The 22,585-nt window shown below is 43.1% G+C and overlaps 2 protein-coding genes across 2 annotated transcripts in view; one reads left to right on the top strand and one right to left on the bottom strand.

The window, feature by feature from the left end:
- Man1a2 (mannosidase alpha class 1A member 2) overlaps window positions 1–10,534 on the bottom strand; it is a 122,300-nt gene extending 111,766 nt beyond the window's left edge. Inside the window, exon 1 of the mRNA XM_050157474.1 lies at window positions 9,848–10,534. Within this exon, the coding sequence (XP_050013431.1) occupies window positions 9,848–10,149 (302 nt within the window). The 5' untranslated portion in view covers window positions 10,150–10,534. The remainder of the gene's footprint in view (window positions 1–9,847) is intronic.
- A 28-nt stretch (window positions 10,535–10,562) lies between these two features.
- On the top strand, window positions 10,563–13,477 carry LOC126510778 (translation initiation factor IF-2-like). Its single transcript, XM_050157475.1, has 2 exons — window positions 10,563–11,751; window positions 13,354–13,477. The coding sequence occupies exon 1, from the start codon at window positions 10,579–10,581 to the stop codon at window positions 11,440–11,442; it is 864 nt and encodes a 287-aa protein (XP_050013432.1). The 5' UTR covers window positions 10,563–10,578; the 3' UTR covers window positions 11,443–11,751; window positions 13,354–13,477.
- Window positions 13,478–22,585: the final 9,108 nt, after the last annotated feature.

Here is a 22,585-nt window from a genome sequence, read left to right on the forward strand (position 1 = left end):
CTGGTCTACAAGAGCTAGTTCCAGGACAGGCTCCAAAACCATAGAGAAACCCTGTCTCGAAAAACCAAAAAAAAAAAAAAAGTGGGTCACAACCACAGATGGAAACACATAACTGAATGTAGGGGGCATGAAAATATGGCAACAATAAATATGTGATAACCAAAGACACATCAACAACAAACATACTGAATCTGGGGAGTTTTTAGCGATGCTCACTAAATTACATCACATGACTTCACTGCAACAGTGACTCTGAACACACAACACAGACACTATACCTCATCCATGGCACCATACCCCATCCAATGCAATAAACTCTTGCTGAAGCTCAGCTTCAAGAGCACTGTATGTTATGAGCAGCAATGTTCTTCTAGTACATATATTTTTACTTAAACGGGAAAATAATTCAATTATGAAAAACAAAGTCTTCTAATATTTTAATCAGTATGTATTAGTTTATCTTTGTATAAAATGCTAAAATGTTTGATTTTGTTGGAAGGTGGTGGCACACACTTTAATCCCAGCACTCGGGAGGCAGAGGTAGGAGAGTTCAAGACCAGCCTGGTCTACAAAGTAAGTTCCAGGATAGCCAGGGCTGTTACACAGAGAAACCCTGTCCCAAAAAACCAAAGGAAAAAAAAGTTTGATTTTTAGAGATGCTATTTCAGGTGTTGATGAGTTTTATTTTAAAAATCACTAACTGAATTTTGGCTTGGGATTATGGCACAATTTCCAGACATTTCTGTAAAGACTTTAAACGTGCTCTCTGTGGGCCAGTTGGATAAATGCACCTGCCGTCAAGCCTGATGACCTAAATTCAATCCTCCACATGGTGGTGAGAGAAAACCAACTCCCACAGCTGTACTGACATCCACATGGCTTCCACACGAGCCCTGAGGCATGTGCATGCTCAGATGCACATACTAAATAAGCAAAGAAATAAGTGCATGGAAAATATACAAAGATATTCTTGTACATTTGCTATTTCACACTAATTTATGTGAAGCAGCATTCTCAACACTGATGATTATAAAATTAAAATACTAATCAACTCTAAAAAATGAAGATGTTCTATCTACTGCAATATCAAATATTCAGTTAAGATTTCTTTGGCCACAAATTTAATTCTTTATGTAAAAATAAACACAAACATATCACTAGTATACAAACTTGTTTTTGTGCTTAATAAATGGTAAGGTTATATGAATACCAAAGAACAGTTTTTAAATAATTTTAAATCTGACTTTCTACAAATAAATACTTTATGTCTATAGCTAATATATATGTGCATATAACTTTTTGCTATGTATTTGGGCAACAGGAGTCAAAAGTGACAAGAGTTTAAGTTCTTGAGTGATACCCTATGGAACTTAACAGGTCATTATGGTGGGAGCACAGAAGACAAAAGAGCCAATAAAAATGCAGACAGTGAAGTCACAGTTCACAAGGCCTCAGACAGAAATACTCAGCTGGAAACTGGACTAGAGGGCATTCAAACTACATTCTGGCAAAGAATATGGCTGTGTTCTGCCTGTGTCTAGACAACTTGAGCAGAGCTGAATTCAAAAGTAATGAACTAATGTGTTTAGCAGAGGAAATTTCACTACAGCAGAGCACTGAGCCTGTGGCATGGTTACTACTCACTCCTCCTGCCCAGGTTAATAATGAGAGAGAGAGAAAAAAAGGGGGAAAATATTCAGCTTAGCAAGGAAAGGAACATGAGTAAGCTTAAGTTGTAAACATGGCAGACATAAGCAAAGAATCTCAGTTATTAGTAAATTAAAGCTCGACAGTTGAGAGGATGTGCTGCTCTTGCAGAGGACCTTTACAGAGTTTAACTCTTAGCACCCATATCAGCAGGCTTGCAGCTATCTGTAACTCCAGACCCAAGGGACCCAATACCTTCTTCTGGCTTCCTTGAATACTTGCACTTATGTGCACAAACATATACACATATAATTAAATAATCTAAAAAACATTTTTCTTTAAGGGGGGAGGTTGAGAGATTAAGGCAATTAAAGAGAAATCATTTTGTTCTAGGAAAACAAAAATGATTCCTTTGGTGCCAAAGAGATGGGTCACTGGGCAAAAACACTTGCTGCCAAGCCTTATAACCTGAGTTCAATTTCTGGAACCAACATGGTATAAAAAAAAAAAAAACTAATTTGTTCTCTAAGCTCCACACATGTACCATGGCATATGTACACTCTTTTAGGACAAGACCACACCCATTGATGACTTAGTTTGTAAGATGAAAAGAGATTGCACTCAGAATGTTGCTGAAGGAGTTTCTTGCTGGAAAACAACTGCCTAGGGAAGTGTCTTCCCAACTGCCAATGCACACGGAGGTCATGTGAAATAGGGCACCAGACTACATTGTGAGCTGGTAGCAAAACTTGGCTAAGTTATACGTAAAGTGTTAGTTTCACAGAATTATAGAGTAATGGAGGATTGTATCAAGGTTCCAGAAAACCATGGAAGCCAGGAACTACGTCAGATTCCCTGTAAGGGGGCCCCAAAGGCTCCTGCATAAAGTTACAAAGGTGAAATCTAAGTTGCAATAGAGACCAAAGACAGTTGGAGATGCTAGAACCAAAAAATGCTTCAAGGAAGGAATGGGGCCAGTCTAAGAGAGAGGTTAGGCGTGCTGTATTGTAGACCCAGAACTGGGAGGGAATGACTACCCAAGGCTGTTGGAGCTCCTAAAGAACCCCTACGAACACTGGATAGCAGACATATAGCTACAGGATTTGGCATATGTCCTGTCTGATTTCAGTCTTGCTTTGGCCCTATCTTTCTTTGCTATGCTCTCATTACTAACTTTAGGAGTGGTGTAGCACAAATTCTAATTGGTCTTAAATAAAAAACCAGAATCAGATATCAGGGGGTGAAAGCTGAGAGATCAGAGAAGGGTACAGCAACCCACTAGAGAGACCGTTTACCTCTACTGAATCCTCAGACTGAGAGCCGATCCTGTCTCCACAAATCCTCAAACTGCATCTGAGTTCCTGTCTCCTTCTGCCTAAGTTCTGCTCTCCACCCAGCTATATCACTTCCTGTCCTCCACCTTCCTGGTGCTGGGATTAAAGGTGTGAGCCACCATCTCCCTCCAGGATATTTGAGACTGAATAAACCTGAATGAGTAAATAAATAAATAAATAAATAAATAAATAAATAAATACAGGGTAGCCCAGAGTGGCCTTGTATTCACAGAGATCCCTCTGTCTCTGTCTCCCTGTCTCCCAAATATTGGGATTAAAGGTGTGTGCCACCACTCCCTGACCTCTACGGCTAAGGAATGACTTAACTCGGCACTCTGATCTTCGGTAAAGTTTTATTTGTTCGATTCCAAACAAAATATCACTACAGAGTAGGGATGTTTATTCTGTGCCATTGTAAATGAAAATATATAACTTGTTTTGTTTTGTTTTAGATTTTATTAGATGAGAGACTCGTGGTTAAGAGATTACCTTGAGTCTCAAAAGAGACCTTAGATGGTGAATCGTGTTGAAACTGTTAAGACTCTGAAGACTTCTGAAGTTGGAATGAATGTACTTTGAATTATGAATCAGCCATAAGCCTATAGGGGATGGAGGTAGAATAAAGACTAGAGTAACGTGTTTGGGCAAACTGACAAGCAGGGAGACTTGTAATGGTAAATTTCAACTGTCAACTCGATTGAAAAACCTAGCCCATTCATGAGGCACTGCCACGTCCTGCATGGCTTGGGTCCTGACAGGGGCAGTGAAGAAATGGAGAAAGGACTTACACAAGACACATGTTCAGAACAGCTGGGGTCAGGTGGGAGTGAACACATTCTGATGGAATGGCCGCCACCACCTCTGCAATCCAAACCCTAAGTAAGCTCACGTACAGCATAACAGGAGGAGCTGGCTAGTTTCAGCAGGGGCTCTGGAGGCAAACAATCTCCAGCTGTAAACATGGAGAGAGCTACAGTTGCTAGCTTTTATACACCCTGACCGCTTACCAATTAACACTCAAACCTTCTGAGCCTGACCCAAATGGGGAACAGGTTTGCCAATTTCACTTGGGTCTTCTTAGAGTCCTTGGCAAGACTGTGTCCACCCCAACAATAAACATTCACTAAGGGCTTCTCTCACCCTGGGCTTCCTCAACACCATACAAGGCACACCTCCAGGTATGTCTGTCCAGGGTGTTCCAGAACATTTCCAGAATGTTCCAGAAACATTTAAAGAAGAAAATACCCAGCTAAAGTTGGGGAGTACCATCCCACGGACTAGATCAAGGTCTAAATAAAAAGAGAAAAAGGAGATAAGCCAGACACACACACCAAATGCCTCTCTCTGCTTCCTCAGCACTCCACACCAAGCTGCTCCCACTGTCATGCAATGAGCTGCGTTCCTCAACTGTGAGGCAAAATAAACCCTTCTGCCTTTAAGTTACTTCTTGTCGGGCATTTAGTCACAGTGACTATAAAAATAACCAATACATACACAGAAAAGCAATAATGAATCATAAGCAAAAAACAGCAAACATGATGTGAATATAGACTCCAAAAGACTGCAGAGATGGTTCAGTGGATAAGAGCACACAGGTTCAAACCCCAGGACCCACATTCAACAGCTCACAGCGGCCTATAAATCGCCAGCTACTGGGGATCTAACGCCTCTGTCGGCCTTTGCATGTACCTGCACAAACATGGCATACACACAGAAAGACACTCACATTAACTAAAAATAAATCTAAAAAAAGAGAGAATTCAAGAATCTCTCATTGCAACACTTTTTGTGAGGTTGTATTTTTGTTTGGGTTTGTGTTTTGTTTTTGAGACAACATCCCACTATATAGCCCTGGGTAGTCTGAACCTCACTAGGTAGACCAGGCTAGCCTTGAACTCAACATAGATCTATCTGCCTCTGCTTCCAAAGTGCCTTATTAAGTCATCTCTACATCCAGCTAAAGTATACATTTTGTCTGATGTAACTAACTAGCAATGGCCACTACAGGTTCAAAATGATTACATCTAGGACACTGTCATATAGCCACCAAATAAAAACCACAATTTCACTTTAGATCCTTCTACTCTAAAACCTACATTTTTCCCCTTTAAGAAATAAACACACATGACTCTCAAGTATTTAATTCAAATTAACATGATCCTGACTAAAGGATAATTTGCAAATATGTTCAATGTTTTAAACACACATGCACGCATGGAAGTGGAGGGGCTCAAGCTTATTTGTTTATCATTTACATAAGTAAATGTCAGTTTCAAAATGAAACACTGGCAAGTGAATTGAAACTGCCTTAACATACACAAACTAGAAAGATGACACTTTACATAAATCAGTGCATGTTATAATAACATTAATGCACACTGTAAAAATTCCTATTTATGGTGATTTAAAATCACAAATGTAATTTTAAACTACTGGTATTGTTGCTGTGTGTTGTTGTTTTACCCTTTTGGGCTCTTTTGAGGGGCCAACCATTCAGCTCCCAAATAAATGACACACGGAGTCTTATTCTTTCTTATAATCGCTAAGCCTTAGTTTGGCTTGTTTCTTGCCAGTTTTTCTTAAATTATCCTGACTACCTTTTGCTTCTGGGCTTGCTCCTTTTCTTACTTCTGTATATCTTACTTTCATTCTTACTCCATGGCTGGCTGGCCCCTGAAGTCTTCCTCCCCTTGTTCTTTTTTTCTATTTTTCCTTCAACTTATCCTCTCTCCCTGACAGCCCCGCCTATCCTTGCTCCTGCCTCGCTATAGGCTGTTCAGTTCTTTACCAGACCATCAGGCATTTTAGACAGACAAAAAAAATCACAGCTTCACAGAGTTAAACAAATGCAGCATAAACAAAAGCAACACACTTTAAAATAGTACCCAACATATTGTTTGTGCTTTTATCACCTTGACAGTTGACTAGCACTCTGAAAGACTTTATAAACATTTTTATAAATGTGCTTAATAATTATATAAAAAACTTATCAGAAATTTATAAATTACTTAACAAAAGGGAACATGCTAAGGTATTCTCAAGCAAATATATTATTTTCACAAATATCAATTATATAAAGGCAAAGACAATTAAAAAAATAAATAATAGAAAAAAAATTTGTACTAATCCAAGACCATGTAAACCAGAAACTCAGAAATTACCCTGGACTCCCTCCTCCTACACTAAACTAGCTCCTCCTACCCTGGACTCCCTCCTCCCTTGACTCCCTCCTCCTACCCTGGACTCCCTCCTCCCTTGACTCCCTCCTCTACCCTGGACTCCTCCTCCTACCTTGGACTCCCTCCTCTCCCCTAGACTCCTCCTCCTAGCCTGGACCCCCTCCCCTCCCCTGGACTCCTCCTCTACCCTGGACTCCTCCCCCTACCCTAGAATCCTCCTCCTACCCTGGACTCCTCCTCTACCCTAGACTCCTCCTCCTACCCTGGACTCCTCCTCCTAGCCTGGACCCCCTCCCCTACCCTGGACTCCTCCTCCTACCCTGGACTCCTCCTCCTAGCCTGGACTCCCTCCTCTACTCTGGACTCCTCCTCCTACCCTGGACTCCCTCCTCTACCCTGGACCCCCTCCTCTACCCTGGACTCCCTCCTCCTACCTTACTTAGCCTCTATATTCAGCCAACCATGGGCATCAAAAACTTAACTCAATTTCATTTCTCTACTAATTTCTCTTCTTCCCTAATATCACTACTATGGTCTGTTCTTAGACTCTCAAACCTTGGCTGTCCTCCTATACTAAAGTAGTTGGTTTTGTTTTTAAATTCAAAATGATGGTGTTCCTTTGGTTCAGTGGACCTCCCACAGGCTACTCAGAAGATCAAAATACTTAGAACAGACCCTTGAATCCAGCCTAGAGACACACACTTAACCACCAGCAGGCTCAGTACTGATTTATTATATCACTTATTTGACACCTTAAGTAGGTGACATGAAATGGACAGCACAAGCCTGTCAAGAGGGGGCCAGAGGGGCCAGATCTCAACTGAAAACACACACTGGGGTGTTGCTCTAGCCTCAGGTTCTCTCAGGAAAAGTCAGAAATCCAGCCTTTCACATGAAGCGCCCACTCTGTGCATGCTAATAACTAACTCGCGCTCCTGTGACTGGTGGACAGCCAGGAACTGAAGCCACATCGCCATCTCTTCTCCTCACCGGCCACACAACTGCACTGTCTACTGCATCAGTCACTGGAACATTTCTTGCATCCCTGAGGATACCACGCCGTTTCCACTAGGACGCTGGGTGCAGCCTCCCGTCCTCCCATCCCACACTTCATTTAGCTTTCTTTCACTCCACAGTTTCATCAGAGCCCCCTCCTCCCTCCCTGGAACCTTCCTGTTCTCATTGCTCGCCACTTGCACTCCAAATGCTAGGCAGTCACATCTATAAATTCTGATTGCTCTGACAACAACTTTCTAGCTCCCAAAACAAAACCACCTAGGGAAGGTCCACTAACTCTGATTGGCAGTCTAAACAGTATTTATTGCTAACTAACAATTCAGTCATAAACTAATGTAGTTGAAAATTGCTCCCTTTGATAGGAACATTCTGTGCACTCTTAAAATATTTATCAAACTGTACCTAGCTTTTCAGAAACATAAAATGCTTAAAGCAGAGTCAGAATTATACTATTCCAATTATAACAAATGGTAATAACCTAAGGTTTATTGGTGATTGGCTGAATGCTGTGAACGATATTGAAGACTCAGCAGGTATTATCTCATTCCGTACAACCTGTAAAGTAGATGTCACTGTCATACAGAGGAAACCCATTTAAGCTGATTAAAAATTAGCTAAAAAAAAAAATCACACATTTTAGTCACTGAAAAACTGTAAAGTGACTAACTACTGAACATAAGCCCTAATATACTAACTAATGTGTTCATAAAGAAACACTAACCAAGCAATTCTTAAGCACCATAACAGGAAATATGGCCTAGATTTGCCTCCAACTACCTAGTAAAGTGAAGTTCCTCACTCCTGGCCCTGGCCCTTGTCCTTACACACACACACACACACACACACACACACACACACCTTAATTTTCACCTTCTATGATATTACAATCACACAAAATAAGTATGATCTCAGTTACAAATAATTCTATAAAAATACTATCTTTCTGAACTCTTAACTCTTAATCAAGTTCATATTTGCACAATTATTCGCTGTCATTTTAAAAGCATACTTAATTTTAAATATATTCGCTTGCGCAAAATAAAATTATTAATAGACTGTGTTCAGATGAGAGGAAGCAGTAACAAAGTGAAGAGACATACCAACTGTTAACACTGTGGAGAGACAATACAGACGTCCTTCACTACTTGAACTCTTGTTTCATGAATTGTAATGGTTCCACTCAGTAATCAAAGCAAACCCAACACATGTGTATCATTTGCTACCTTCACTTTTCCTAACCACTCTTCAGCCATCATAACTGTTTCTCACGCCAAACTCAGGAACCAGGTGTTCTCAATAATAACAATAAACATACATATATTCATGAGCTATAAAGTTTAAGGATTGTTATTTACAAAACTTAAATAGACCTTTTAAAATTGTGCAGTAAAATGCACATATCTGTATTTTCATTCAAACTTGTATTTTAACTTCAATTGAGAATTTTTCTTCTCTAAATAGAAATTCATTCAACTAAAAATTAACAATTTTACTCATTTACAAATTTACAAATATAAAGGAAGCTACTTATTAGTACATGGCAGCTGACCATAATAGCTAATTGACATTAATGTATCACTGCCGTCTAAGAACTCTGATGCCAGTCTTAAATACATTTTTTTCTCAAATGCTTGTCACATCATATATATATGTGTGTGTATATATGTATGTACACACATACATATATATATGGTGTGTGTACATACATATATATACACACACACACCATGGGAAATAAGGCTGTACAGAAAAAACGCTATATTTTTCCAGCAGCTTTTTCTCAAATAAGAGTTTTCTCAGTTACAAAAGCAAAGGGGAAAAATTTTTTAAAAGACCTAAATGTACCTGAGTTGAAGTACCAAAAAATCCCAAATTATAGAAAAATGGTATGAAACTATATTAGAAGTACTCCATAAGGTAAAACCAAGAGTCAATGACCCACCAAGCAAGCAATTATTAACTGCGCTGACAAATGGAGAAAGCCCTCATCACAACACTGTACTGTGCCAAATATTTAACTTAGGCTCACATTTGAACCTCAAATCCTCACGCTTAAGTTAAAACCACTACCAGTTTTCTACAGGGGTTCAATCATTCCGGTGGTCTCACTTGAAATACATAATTCTTCCTCGCCTATTCAAGGACTAGCTTATGGGAGAAGAGACACGTTTGGAAAAATGAATTGCCTCCAAAGTCTCCTTTTAGGCTAAAAAAATAAAAATCAGCAACGACTTGAAGGCTGCAAGCAGAGCTTCCACTTCGTCCTGAGTATACCCCCAAGAGCTCAGTTCGGGTTAACTGGCCAAATTATAGTAGTCAGAGATATAAAGATCAGAGCACAAGCCAGGGACTGGGACGTGTTGGGTGAGCAAAGTCTAGCAGCTGTCAAGAGTCAGTGACTTCACAGGGTGGCAGAGACCAAACGCAACACGTTCCCAATGTGCGCACGCTGACTGCCCAGATCTGGTCTCCCAGCTGTGCACAGCAGCCGAGTCTGAAAACTAAGGCTTTCTAGCAGCCCTTTCAGGCTACGCTCCACGCAGCTAGCCCTGAGCCAGCAACGTTTAACACTGACATTTTACTGGGGGGGGGGGGGCGTGAACTGGCCCTTACTCTACCCAAAGAGAGAGCCTAAATTTGAAAGTACCAGAATTTGAGAAACAAACAAACCTGTGTCTGTGTTCGTCGGGTCCATGGATCAGGAAGGCTCCGGGGTTTTTAGCCCCTTTGCCGGCATCTACGTGAGGAATTAACACATCTTCTAAGCCCAGATCAAAGCGTTTGTGTTTTGAAGAGTCTGGAAGGAAGAAGAATGCCCCAAAACACAGGGTGATGAAGGCACTAAGAATAAGGAGAAGGATAAACTTCTCGGAGAGTCTCAAGGTAGCCCTGTGGTGTGGGAAGGAGGGCGGCCCCAGGTTCAGAGGCGGTATCCTACGACCAGACAGGGGCAGCAGCGCTGGGGTAGTCATCCTTAGGCTCTTGGACGGAATACTTTAGAAAGTTCTCATCTTATATCAAACGTACAAGACATCGAACCGTTTATCAAAACCTTGGCAAAAACGGATAAACTCAATTCCCCCTCCTCTCAAAGGATTGTTGTGCTTTTTTTTCTTTTTCTTTTTTTCTTTCTTTTTTTCTTTTTCTTTTTTTTTTTTTTCTTTTTCTTTTTCTTTTTTTCTTACGAGGCCACCTCTTTCACGCTCTCCGATTACATCCAGAAGCCCGGGTGACCTCCCAAGTGATCACTGGTTTCTGTCCGGTAAGATCCTCTCGCCATCTGGCTCTCAGTGCCTCACCGGGTGATCGCGAGTCTCCTCTTCATTCCCGGGAGTGGATCGGGCGAGCCATACTGCAGAGAAGCTGCAAGGTGGGTTCTGCCATGCCCGCGCCCCGGCTCGATGCTCGGAGGCGGCGGGCCGTCCCAGCGGGCGCCCGGCGACACACTGACTTGCAGCAGGTCGGTCCACTCGATCGCGTCCGGAGCCTCCGCTCCGCCGCTCCTCAATCTCTCCGCGGTTTCCGAGCAGCGGCGCCGGGCGGAGCAGCGGCGAGAGGCTCAGCCGGGGCCGCGAGGACGACGGCGTCCCGAACACCTCAGCGCCCGCGCCGCCGCGCGCTCTGTCAGGAGCGGAACTTCCTCCTCTGCTGAGCGGCCGCCCCCGCCCGGCTCCTCCTCCTCCTCCTCCTCCCTCCTCCTCCTCAGCGAGCCCCGCCGCCCGCTTCCCGGCCGAGCCCAGCCGCAGGAGCTGAGTCCCCGCGCCTCGGCAGCGTGCGAGGTAGCCGGGCCTCGGCCCTCGGACCGACAGCCCGGGGCCGGCGCCGGCTCATTCCTCGCACCGCCGGGGAGAGGCGGGCGAGCAAGCGGGGGCGAGCAGCCGCGCCTCGGGCGGGCGCAGGGCGGCTCCGGCTGGGCCCGGCCTCGGGTGGCTCGCACGCTCAGGCCGGCGGGGCGCGGCACCGCGGCCCGGGGCTGGTCCTTGGCCCCTGGAGGCCCGAGGAGCGCCGAGCGGCAGTGGGGCCGACACCGGTTGGGTCGAGCGGAGCCGAGCGGCTGCGGGGGGCGCGGGCCGGCCTGCCGCCCCGACTCGCGAGTGGGCGTCCCCGGGCGGCGGAGTGTGAGGTGCGCGCGCACGCTCCCGGCCGCCGCGCCCCTCCCCCGCCCGCCGGGCCGCTCGGGCCTGGCCGCGGCCGCCGGGAGCCCCGAGCCCCCGGAAACCCCGGCGGCCGGGCGAGGGGGACCGAGCGCCCGGGTCTGGGTCTGAAACGCGGCGCTGGAATCCGGGGATCCCGGAACTGACGGATTCCGGGGACCAAGGCTGGCGCCTGCCTCGATGACACAGACTCGGGCCCGGGGTTCAACTGCAGAGTCCCAAACTTCCACGCGTTCTTGGGCACGCGAGGCTGGATGAAGGAGGTGGCACCGGCCACGTGCCGGTTCCCTGCTAAAATGGCAGCCTTGCCCTTTCAACTGGGTCCCATCCTAAGGAATCCAGCTACCTGTGTAGGACAGGAGAGTCCTCATGGTTCAGTCCCTAGGACACACTCTGTTCATCTTCACCCTCTCCCAAAAGGTAACAGAGATGAATGAGCAGGTATTAAAACCCCAGAAGACAAAATTGTTGAAGTTGAGGCTTAAAAACAATCTGAGTCGATTCTGATATCGACATTATAGAGGAGAACCAGGTTGTGATTAAGTATAATGGGTTTTTTAGCAATGCATGTGTATTCTTGCATCTCATTTGATTTCCGCTTATTTTTTTTTTCTTTCAATATTTGCTTTTTGCTCCTTGTGCACATGCTCACTGGTGGCTGGTAATTGGTGAGGAGACCTATAAATGACAGGGGTGGGAAGTCAGCCCGAGAACCCCAGCAAAGAAAACTTCATGTCCTTGGCAGGATTCAGAACTGCATTTCAGTAGAACTTTCTAGAGGAGGCTCTGCATACCTAACTATCTACCACAGAACAAAAGAAGTCTTTGCTTTACAAAATAAAAAAAAAAAATCACAAGACATAAAAGAAATGTTAGGGGCCATCGCTCAGGGTGCTAAATCCAAAGAGAGCAAGGTTTGTATGGGACCCTGGGTATGGATATGAGAAATTCCTGCCTCCCCGATGGGTGTTTATACAATGTGTCAGTTTCGACGCTCTCTAATGTTGAGCCCTGAGAGCCAGAGGAAAAGGAACACTGCTTTCCGAACCTTGAGGTCGTTCTTTTCCATGAGAGAGTCAAGGGAAATAAATACCGACCTCTGAACGAAAGAGCAAGTTGTCTAAATCTTGAAAAGTACAGGAAACAGCAATAGTAGGGAATCTGCCATACCCTGGTCTATAAATGGGACTTTGGCAATTCCAGGCTTACAACTGGTGAGGAGTCTTGTACATGCCTAGCCCTCTTTCTTGCCCTTGCTTATTTTACCCCCATGAGATAAGAGTGTTAATTTTACAGAATTTTGCAGATATTCAAATACAGCGAACTATTTTGTTATACTCCTACACCAGCCTTCAAGCCATTAGCAGTTCTCTCTCCCTCCCCTCCTTTTCCCTCTCATCCCACCTCTACCTCCCCAACTCAACCTCTGGCTTCTCCCGCTCCATCTCCCCTTCCATCTTCTCTCACAAGAAGACAGAGTCATAAGAATCAGTAGTTTTTTTAAAAGCATGTTGCAAACTTATTCATTGTGATTGCAAGTGTGTAAGAATATGCATATAAATACAGTAAAAGGGAACATTCAGACAAGATTATAGCTCTTAAGACATTGGTATTATGTATAATTTTCCCCATGTGTTCTGTTTGTATTACATTTATAATTAATTAAATTAAAAATTTATAAAGACTGGTACTTGAGAAAGTTAAGGTCAGATTTCAGGAGATGGAGTCAGTCATATCAAGGTGAACGCAGACTGGTCCATCAGAGGGCAGTCTGCAGAGGGCAGAGAATGTGAGCTGGGGTGTGTGTGAGTCCGCAACAAAGAGGAATTTCATTTCAGACGCCTAAAGAGAATATTTCATTTTCAAAGCATAGTCAGACGGCTTTGATCACAGGTGTAGACAAGGTCCCTAAGTGCCAGATAAAATGGTAATTTCCCTTTTACAAATCCATATAAGTTAATTTGTATTTTAGGAGATTAGAATTTAAATTAAATTTTAACAAAATAAAATTTATCCCTACAGATTTCAGGCTGATGAGGACCATTCCTGGAATCCACTCATGTTTTGCAATATTGAAGTTCCTTGTGTTTGTTTAAGCTTACGTTGACTCTTCCATTGTTAAAATAAAATAACAATTTTGAAGTTGGTCCAGGCTTCCGAGTATCATCATCTAGGTGGGGAGTCATGCATAAAGATGGGGTTTGGTTTACTTCGCCAGACTCTTCCTTGTTTTAACTGGCTTCCAACTTGTCCAAGAAAGGACGCCAGGTGAGAAATCACCAGGTGCTCGCACTCAGCACGTGGGGAAATGACTAGGCTCCAGCCTTGCTCCTCCACTCCTCTTTGCGGCTGAAAAGCATTTTCCTTGAAGATCCTGGATAATGTGTAGTTTAAGGCTATGAAATTTTCAGACTATCTTCATGAGAGTCAGCAACCCCAAACAAGCCTAGGCCAACTCTCTGGGCCAAAGGATGGATAGTTTATATGCTTATAAAAGAGGAATATGTTGGGGACGATTCTACCAAGTCCTATGAGTAGAGCGATAGGAATCTGCAGTGAGCCTGCAGTTGTGTGGGAGAAAAGGTGGCGAGTGACTACAAGACATTGGGATAAAGAGGCAGCTTATCTTAGGAGAACTCAGGGCACCTCAGTGAGGAAAGGTGGGAGGCATGGGTCACGTATCACCTAAACTGAGCCTCCAGTTAACAAGCAGGGGTTGGTTCCAGCCTAGCATTCAGAACACACAGAATCACAGCCCTCTTCCAATAGTTTGCCTGACTCTGGTCCTGCCATGTCCTTGAGCTGAGAAAGTTAAGGTGGTGAAGTGATGCTGTTGACCGCACTACAGGTTAAGTGGACTCACAATGGCCAGTGCGTATCAGCATCATCTTTCCACAGTCAGAAGACTTAGGTGATAGCCTTGGCTACACAGGCAATATTCTGTGGTTTCAGGTAAACGGTGTTTCTCTTTGGATCTATTGATAAAATGGAGCTACTCAGACAAATGTGTGGGACCATGGTCTGCAGACAGAGTACTGAGCCAGCAGCTAAAATACATATATTTCCACCCAACCTCCGCCTTTACCAAACTTGCTTATTTATAAAACCATAATAAGCATTGCCTATTATTAGAACTGTTTAAGGTCAAGTAAATTCTTGTTTGTAAAGCTCTGGTTTGTATGGATCAAGTAAGTTGTTGTTTATAAAGCTTGTGATCTGAGAAGTGGCTCCGTGATTTCAGAGATCCTCAGGATGCATATAAAAAAGGCAGGCATGAAAGCCTGAGATGAGAAGCCTAGTGAGAGACCTGATGGTTACAGGTGCGTCCTTAAAGTCATTGGAGGACTTGGCTCTTGCTCTGTTTCTATGTTGCTCCCTGGCTATGAGGAGAGCACTTTGTCATCCGGCACCCCTGCCAGAGAACTAAAGGCAGTGGGTTTGTGGGGCCGTGAACCAGGGCCTCAAACATGATAAACCTTTTCTCTCCCTAGCTTGACTAACTCAAGCATGCGTTGCAGTTGACAGGAAGCTACTAACGTAATTTCACAAGCACAGTCGTTTATTTTTCTCTTGGAATTAGCTTCTGTGGCTTGCGACCAAGTATTGAGCAATACCTAGCATGTCTTAAAGTAGAGGCACTGTGGCTGCCCCTAGTATGCGAAACCTCATTCACTTCAGAAGTGTAAGGGATCAGGAGCCGCAGGAGCCGAAAGGAATCCATTCTCCCTGGAACCAAACAGGCTTACACAGGGGCAGGAGGGTGGACGGAAGAGAACAGCTGTCTTCTTCGGCAGCCAGGAAAAGAAGACACAAGTTGAATGGGCTGCGCAGAAGTGACAAGGGAGAACTGTTGAATTCAGCAGCCTCCACAGACACCTTCAAAATGGGATGTTCATATCCATATTTATAAAGAGGACTCTGATGCCAAAAGAGGTTAAGCGGTCTTTATAAATCCTTATGTTAAAGTTACCTCGAGTCTGCTCTGGGCAGCTAGTTTGGGAATATATTTTGTTGATTTATGTACTCTGGTGCCATACTGTGTTGTAGCCATCAGAGATGACAAATATGTAAGGGAGCCTACACACGACCAAGAATGCAGCTCTGGTGCTGGAAACTCCAGCCTGACTTGCTATTCACATTTACCTGTATTTTTTTTTTTTTAACGTGTTCCCTGCTCTTGATTTTTTTCATCCACAATATTAAAAGTGAAAAAAAAAAGCCTCAATTTAAAGATTGCAAACATAGAATTAAACAGATAAGTGTGTTGCTTCCTCTATGGTCGGGATGTAGTAAACATCAATGAGTGTTTTATCCTGGGCACCAGGATGAATGGGGGTTGCTGGGACAAAGGAGGTGGGGAAAGCCTTGGAAAGCCTTGGAAAGCCTTGAAGGATGTCCTGAGGAGACAGAGGACCACTCTACTGAAGGACTACTCACGGCTCTTTAAACCATTCTCTGCATTCTGATCTTGTTGCACGAGTGAGTGCATATATTACATTATCAGCCCATGGTTCTTGACTGGAACTTATCTAGCAAGAGCTCAGTTCGTTCACATTTTCCTCTCCTGCCTCCTGACATACACACAGTAATCCCAAATAAGCATGTCTGCCCTGCAGATCCTTTTTCTTTGGTGGCTTTCAGAGGCCAGATTTTGTAGGGGTTAAGGGTCATCAGAGACTCGTAACAATACCTTTTGGGTTCCAGGTCTAGAAACTAGTGGTTTTTTGCTTTGTATGTAATAATGGTGCTTGTTTGTTTTATCTACACTGTCTTCTGTGGTTTCTATCATCCTAACTCGGTGTTCCAGAGAAGGACAGGTGATTTGTTGACCATGTGGGAAGTAAAAGCAGTTTTGTTTTTGTTTTGTTTTTTCTCTAGAGCAGAGCTTCTAATGGAAGACTAGAGAAAAGAGGAAGAGGCACACACAAGAATATATTTGCCCAAGCTGGTACAGCAAGGTCAGGTTTTAACCATTCCTTCTCCTACATAAAGATAGCGAAGATGGGGGCTGGAGAGGTGGTCCAGCAGACCTGAATTCCGTCTGTATGACTCACGTGACAGTTGGCAACTGCCTATTCCAGGGGAATCCTGTGCCCTCCTCTGGCTTCCACGGACACTGCATACACAAGGTGCACATACACACATGCAGGCAGAACACACATACACTCAATAAAGAAAAATCCTTTTTTTTTTTCTAAGAAAAGGTAATAAGACTAAAATATAGAAAGAGAAAACCAAAAAGACACAATCGGGCTCAGAAACAAAGTAAACATTCATGAAACAGAAAGGGAACTGAAACAGAAAACATTTGGCAGTCTACAGTCAGGAACCCACTGGGGTCTGGGCCCCAAAGCCAAGATTTCTGTTTCCGGTAGGGCGGCAGAAACACAACAAACTTCAGACTAGAGAGGACAGGAGCCAGACTGAGAGTATGAGCCAAAGAACAGAGTCTGAAAATATCGCTGCCACCCCACCCCACGAGAGCAAAGGACAAAGCCTGCCTTGGAACCAGGAAACAAGCCACACAGCTGGGTCTGTGGTGTCCCCAACATCAGTGGATGAAGTGGGAACATCAAGATATACTAACTTTAAACTTGGTTCCAGATCTGAGGCCAGGGAGGCAAATGGAGGCAAAAATGACTAACTTTGGAGGAAGACACACAGCAGGGGAGAAAAAATATGCTGACACAAAGCAGAGAAACATAAGCAAGTAGAAATGCCCTCCTCAAAGTGACCTTAACTGCCAGGTTCTAAATACATAAGAATGCCTAGCGCCACGAGTGTCCTCCAGATGAAACTAACTCTACAGACTGAAAGAGATTTTTAAAGATTCATTTATTTATTTATTTTAAGACAGGGTCTCGGCCATCCATGGTGGTGCACACCTTTAATCCCAACTGTTGGAGGAGCCTACTTATTTGTTCCGGCCGGGCCCCCCAACCCAAATAATCACACAGAAACTGTATTATAATTAAATCACTTCTTGGCCCATTAGCTTTAGCTTCTTATTGGCTAACTCTTACATAGTAATTTAAACCATTTCTATTAATCTGTGTATTGCCATGTGACTGTGGCTTACCCGCTAAAGTTCCAGTGTCTGTCTCCAGTGGGGCTACATGGCTTGTCTCTGACCCTGCCTCCTTTCTCCCAGCATTCACTTTAGTTTCCCCCACCTAGCTCTGTTCTTTTGCCCTATCACAAGCCAAGACAGTTTCTTTATTTATTAACCAATAAAGGCAACACATAGACAGAAGGACCCCACCACACCATCCAGCACTTACAAGTCAGAAGCAGGCAGATCTCTATGAGTTCTAGGCCAGCCTGGTCTACAGAACTAGTTCTAGAACAGCCAAGGTTACACAGAGAAATCCTGTCTTGAAAAGCGCAAGCATGCACATGTGCATAACAGAGAAAGAGAGAGAGAGAGAGAGAGAGAGAGAGAGAGAGAGAGAGAGAGAGAGAGAGAGCCTCTGTAGCCCTGGCTAACCTAAAGCTCAACGCAGAGACCAGGCTGCCCTTGACCTTGTAGAGACCTTCCTGTTTCTCCCGAAAGCTGACTTTAAAGGAATGTACCACCACACCTGTCATGATTGCTATACTCTTTAAGAGACCTTTAAATTTAATTCTAAATTATTTGTCTGTGTGGATATGTGGATATGAAGGCAGGTGCCCTAAAGGCTTAGCTTTATTTATTTTGTAAATGTATGTGTATGTGCGCATACACATGTGTGTGCACACGTGAGTGTGGATGCCCTCAGGGGCCAGATGAAGGCATTAGGTTACCTGATGTTGAAATTACAGGCAGTTGTGAGCTGCCTAACATGGGTGCTGGGAACTAAACTCAGGTCTACTGCAAGAGCAGTTAAGTGCTCTTAGACAGTGAGTCATCTCTCTGGCCCCAGACAAAGATCTTTAAAATGAAGTACCTTTGCATTTTCAAGTTAATAAGTGAAGATACAGCATCGCTCTGAAAAGGACAAGAAATTGTGGGAAGCATAAATAAAAATCAGGCAAAAATGAAAAAGAAATCTTACAAAATAAAACATGGTTATTAAAGTGGGAAAAATTTCTCTGTAGCTAACAAAAGACAGGGAAAAGGGACTACATCAATGGAATGCACCAAAAACTCATCCAGAATAGAGCCGAGGAAAATGAAGAGGCCTGCAACTTAGATGGGAGCTAACGTTGGGTTATTCTGACTTACATTTCATTGGAATCCCAATAAGAAAAACTGCCAAGAAGACTAGAGAAGCTATAATTAAAGGGGGTGTGAGCAGGCTCAGAGTTTTCTAATGACAACGTCGGAACTTCATGAGACGATAAGGACAGACATTTGCCACAAGATTGTGAAGTCACAGGTCAAGAGGGTGGAGAGTAGAGATAAGTTACTGGAGGGAAAATATTGGTTGTCTGCAGAGGAACTATAGCTAGATTCTCCAAGGAGACAATGGAATATGTGGAAGGAAAACCACTAACTTAGGGTTTGGGTTCCAGACAAACCATCGTTTAAGGAAGACAGTGAAACAGTCCCTTTCATTCGTAAAATCAAGGAGAGTTTACAGATCACAGTTCTCTACCCAAAGACCTATTAGAGCAAAGTCAACCAACCAAAAACAAAATAAAAAAAAAAATTAGGAGAAAGCTTAAGAGAGAAGAGATACTGGTGAGGGGAGGAATTAATAAAATATAAAGTAGGATTAAATAATTCCTACCTTTGTGTTTGGGTTTTTTTTTTTAAATACACAAAAACATTAGGCATGGTAGAACACACCTGCTATCCCAGTACTCAGGCGGCCAAAACTAATATGACTCAAAGGAAGAAACAAAACAAAGCAACCAAAAAGATAAATGCATGAGGGCAAACACAAAATGGATAGTCAAAGAGCTCTAAGACCTTTGTCATGTTTAGGAAAAGGTGGGAATAATGACTCTCTCTGAAGTTTTTTTTCCCTTTAAGACCGGGTCTCACTGTGTAGTCAAACAAGTTTTCCACTCCTGGGCTCAAATGATCCTCCCAGTTCAGCCTCCCCGAGAGCTACTCTGCCACTAGTCGGATCAGTCTGCATTCTGCATGTTTTATATCAGTGAAAACCCAGAGTTCTCAATCAGCAGAAAGACTGTGTAGCAAAGAATTGAAGAGAGCTAATATAGAAAACTAATAATACAGCAGGAAGCAAAATAAACACAATATAGCCACAAAAAGCACAAAACGGAATTAAATCCAAACAGAGAGCAGTGAGTATAATAAACATAATGACATTACTTTTTATAAAGACACAGAACATCATATTGCTTTAAATTTAACAAAAACAAATAAAAGCAGTATTCAAATAAAGGGTGTTAGGGTGAGACACACAGAAGTAAACTATAGAAAGGTGCTACAACAGGATATGTTAAAACAGTAACCAAAAAGGCAGCTGATAAAACGATAACTATCAGACAATAATCCTTTAAACCAAATATGTAGTATAATAATAAAAGTCTTTACCAAGAAACCTAATGTACCCAAAAACATGGCTTTCAATTATAGAAAGAAGAATGACCAAAGTTGCAAAGAGAAATTGACAAGCTCCCCATATGACTGGGCATTTTTAACAATCAGAAACAGCTAAATCAAGCAGACAGAAAAAAAAAATCACAAGTAACAGGGATTGAGTCATGAAGGGCCTTGAGGGAGGCCACGTTAAAGTTGGAAGCCTTTATTCCGAAAGCACCAGGAAGCCATTAAAAAGTTGTAAGCAGAGGCATGATTAGTTCACAGATCCGTTTTTAGAAGGGTCACTCTGACTATAAAATGGAGAATGGACTTCGGGGTGGTTAGACCACAACAGACAGAAGAGCTAGCAAGCGCTGCCATCTAACAGAAAGACCCTGACGGACGGAATGATAGGAGAATCCTTGGCGAAGATGGACAGGCTTTTAAGGAAGTATGCAAGTAGCATGGGCGATTGGATGGCAGGGATGAGGACAGCAACCGTATCCTTGCAGACAACCTTGCCGCATGGCAATACAGGGAAGGCAGAGTTGCTTGTGTTGAGGGTTGTGATGGGTGGGGAGAGGGAGTGGATACTGTTTCCTTGCTCTAGTTACGGTACTTAAAACTCTTCTCTCTTAATTTTGACATTCAAATTGTTCACACAAAAGTTAAATTATATTCAATACATAAAAAGTAAGTACATCAATTTTAAAAAATTTGCCAAAAAGCACTTTTTTGTATGCGATACCAGGACTGAATTTAGGAGCCTCATGCATGCTAAGCAAGTGCTTTACCTACTGACCTGTAACCGCCACCCTCAAAAGTCATGTGTAGAGATGCTTCAATAAACTGGGGGACATCACATTTTGCCAATGCAAGAAAATTGTTTGTGGGGGGCTCAGTGGTTGAGCGCATTGCCTGCTCTTCCAAAGGTCCTGAGTTCAATTCCCAGCAACCACGTGGTGGATCACAGCCATCTGTAGGGGGGTCTGGCGCCCTCTTCTGTCCTTCAGGCATACAGACAGAATATTGTATACATAATAAATAAATAAATAAATAAATAAATATAAAAAAAAGAAATTTGTTTGTGCAACAGTTGTCATTTTTCATATAATAATGATTCGTGATGAAAGGAATATTTATCTATATGCTTAACTTCTGAAGTAATTAAGCAACCCCGAGTTTTTGTACCATACAACTGCTATTACAAAGAGGTAAATTGGGTCTACAAGACGGCTCAGTCACTGAGAGTCCTTATTGCTCTTCCAGAGAATTTGGGTTCTGTTCCCCACACTCACATGGAACCACCTGTAACTCCAGTTCCAGGACATGTGACATCCTCTTCCTGCCTCCATAGACACCTACATGCACATGGCACATATAAACTCTCTCAGGCACACGCACAAAGAGAGAGAGAGAGAGAGAGAGAGAGAGAGAGAGAGAGAGAGAGAGAGAGAGAGAATAAATCTTAAAAAAATAAACAGAAAACTCCAAGGCAAGGATTATAATTGATAAACAGAGTGGACATGTTAGGGCCTGAGGGTAGTCCCCAGCACCAAAGGAAAAGAAAGACAGAAGCAGTCAAACTTGCCCAGTTTACCACGAATTCTTAGGCATACATTTCATGGTGCATAAATCCCTTTCTTTTTACTGGCTGCTATTAATTACCTTAAACTAATGTTTGCATTTACAAGTGGTAATTATTCTTCAGAGAACAATGGTTTTGCAGTGTCTGGGATGGGCAGGGGGATGGGGACGAGCACATATTATACATCCAAACTGGGGTATAAAACACTGGACATTAGGAGCTATTATTCCAAAGGCATTTAACTTGGCAGCTTCAAGCATGAAAAGGGCCGAGGGAATTTACAGATTTCCAATTATGAATTGCAAGGCTGTGTATTTACTTTATAGTAATTCCCAAATGCAAATGAGGTGTAGATTTTTAATGTTCCAAATGTGCTATGCAATTTCAGCCTAAGCTACGAAAGCTGTGAAGAAACTTTGAGCCTGTAATGACTGCCCAAATAGGCATGAGACCTTCTGCAACCACTGAGGGGGAAGTTTCCCGGGAGTCTGCAGACTAGAAAGTTTCTGGACAGTAGCAGAGTCCTAACGAGGTGTGTGACTCTAGTGCTATTGTTTGTTTTGTTTTGTTTGCTTGTGAGTCAGGGCCTGATGTGCAGTTCTGGCCGTCCCGTGCTTCCTATGTAAGGCAGGCCTGAACTCATGTGCTAGGATGTGAGGCGTACACCACCATGCTAAGCTTCATGTTGTCTCTTAAATGATGACAAGGGTGTGTCCTGAGAAAACAGTAAATAGTCAGGATTTTTTTAAATTAGCACTTAGTTGAAATCTAATATTACGTTGGCTCCTCTCGGGGAGTATGTTGTATAAGCCACTGCCCACCTCATGAAGAGCACGTACTTTTTAGAAGTGCAGCCCTTTCTTATCAGAGACAGTGCAAGCGAAGCAGTAGTGGACTCGTCTCCTTTGGGAGCAGAGTCACTATGTGGTGTTGCCCAGCCTCCAGCATGAGATTTTAGCTGCAGTATAGGACTCTCAGACAAGAAGAAATGCTGAAAACCCAGAGCTCCTGCCACCAAAACACCATACTGTTCATCTTTAGTATGATGGATATTGCAGGATGGAGTGTTACATTCTTCTGCTTTTTCCCCAAAAATTATCTTAATATACTGATTTCAAACAGCGTGGAGGAAGAAAAGAGTATAAGAATAAAATTATATTTCTTGGTTATCACAAAAGCTTAATAAAGCT

Source organism: Alexandromys fortis, unplaced genomic scaffold (genome assembly GCF_014885135.2).
Source record: "Alexandromys fortis isolate MF-2015 unplaced genomic scaffold, M_Fortis_MF-2015_v1.1 scaffold_78, whole genome shotgun sequence".
In the NCBI taxonomy this organism is placed as follows: domain Eukaryota; kingdom Metazoa; phylum Chordata; class Mammalia; order Rodentia; family Cricetidae; genus Alexandromys; species Alexandromys fortis.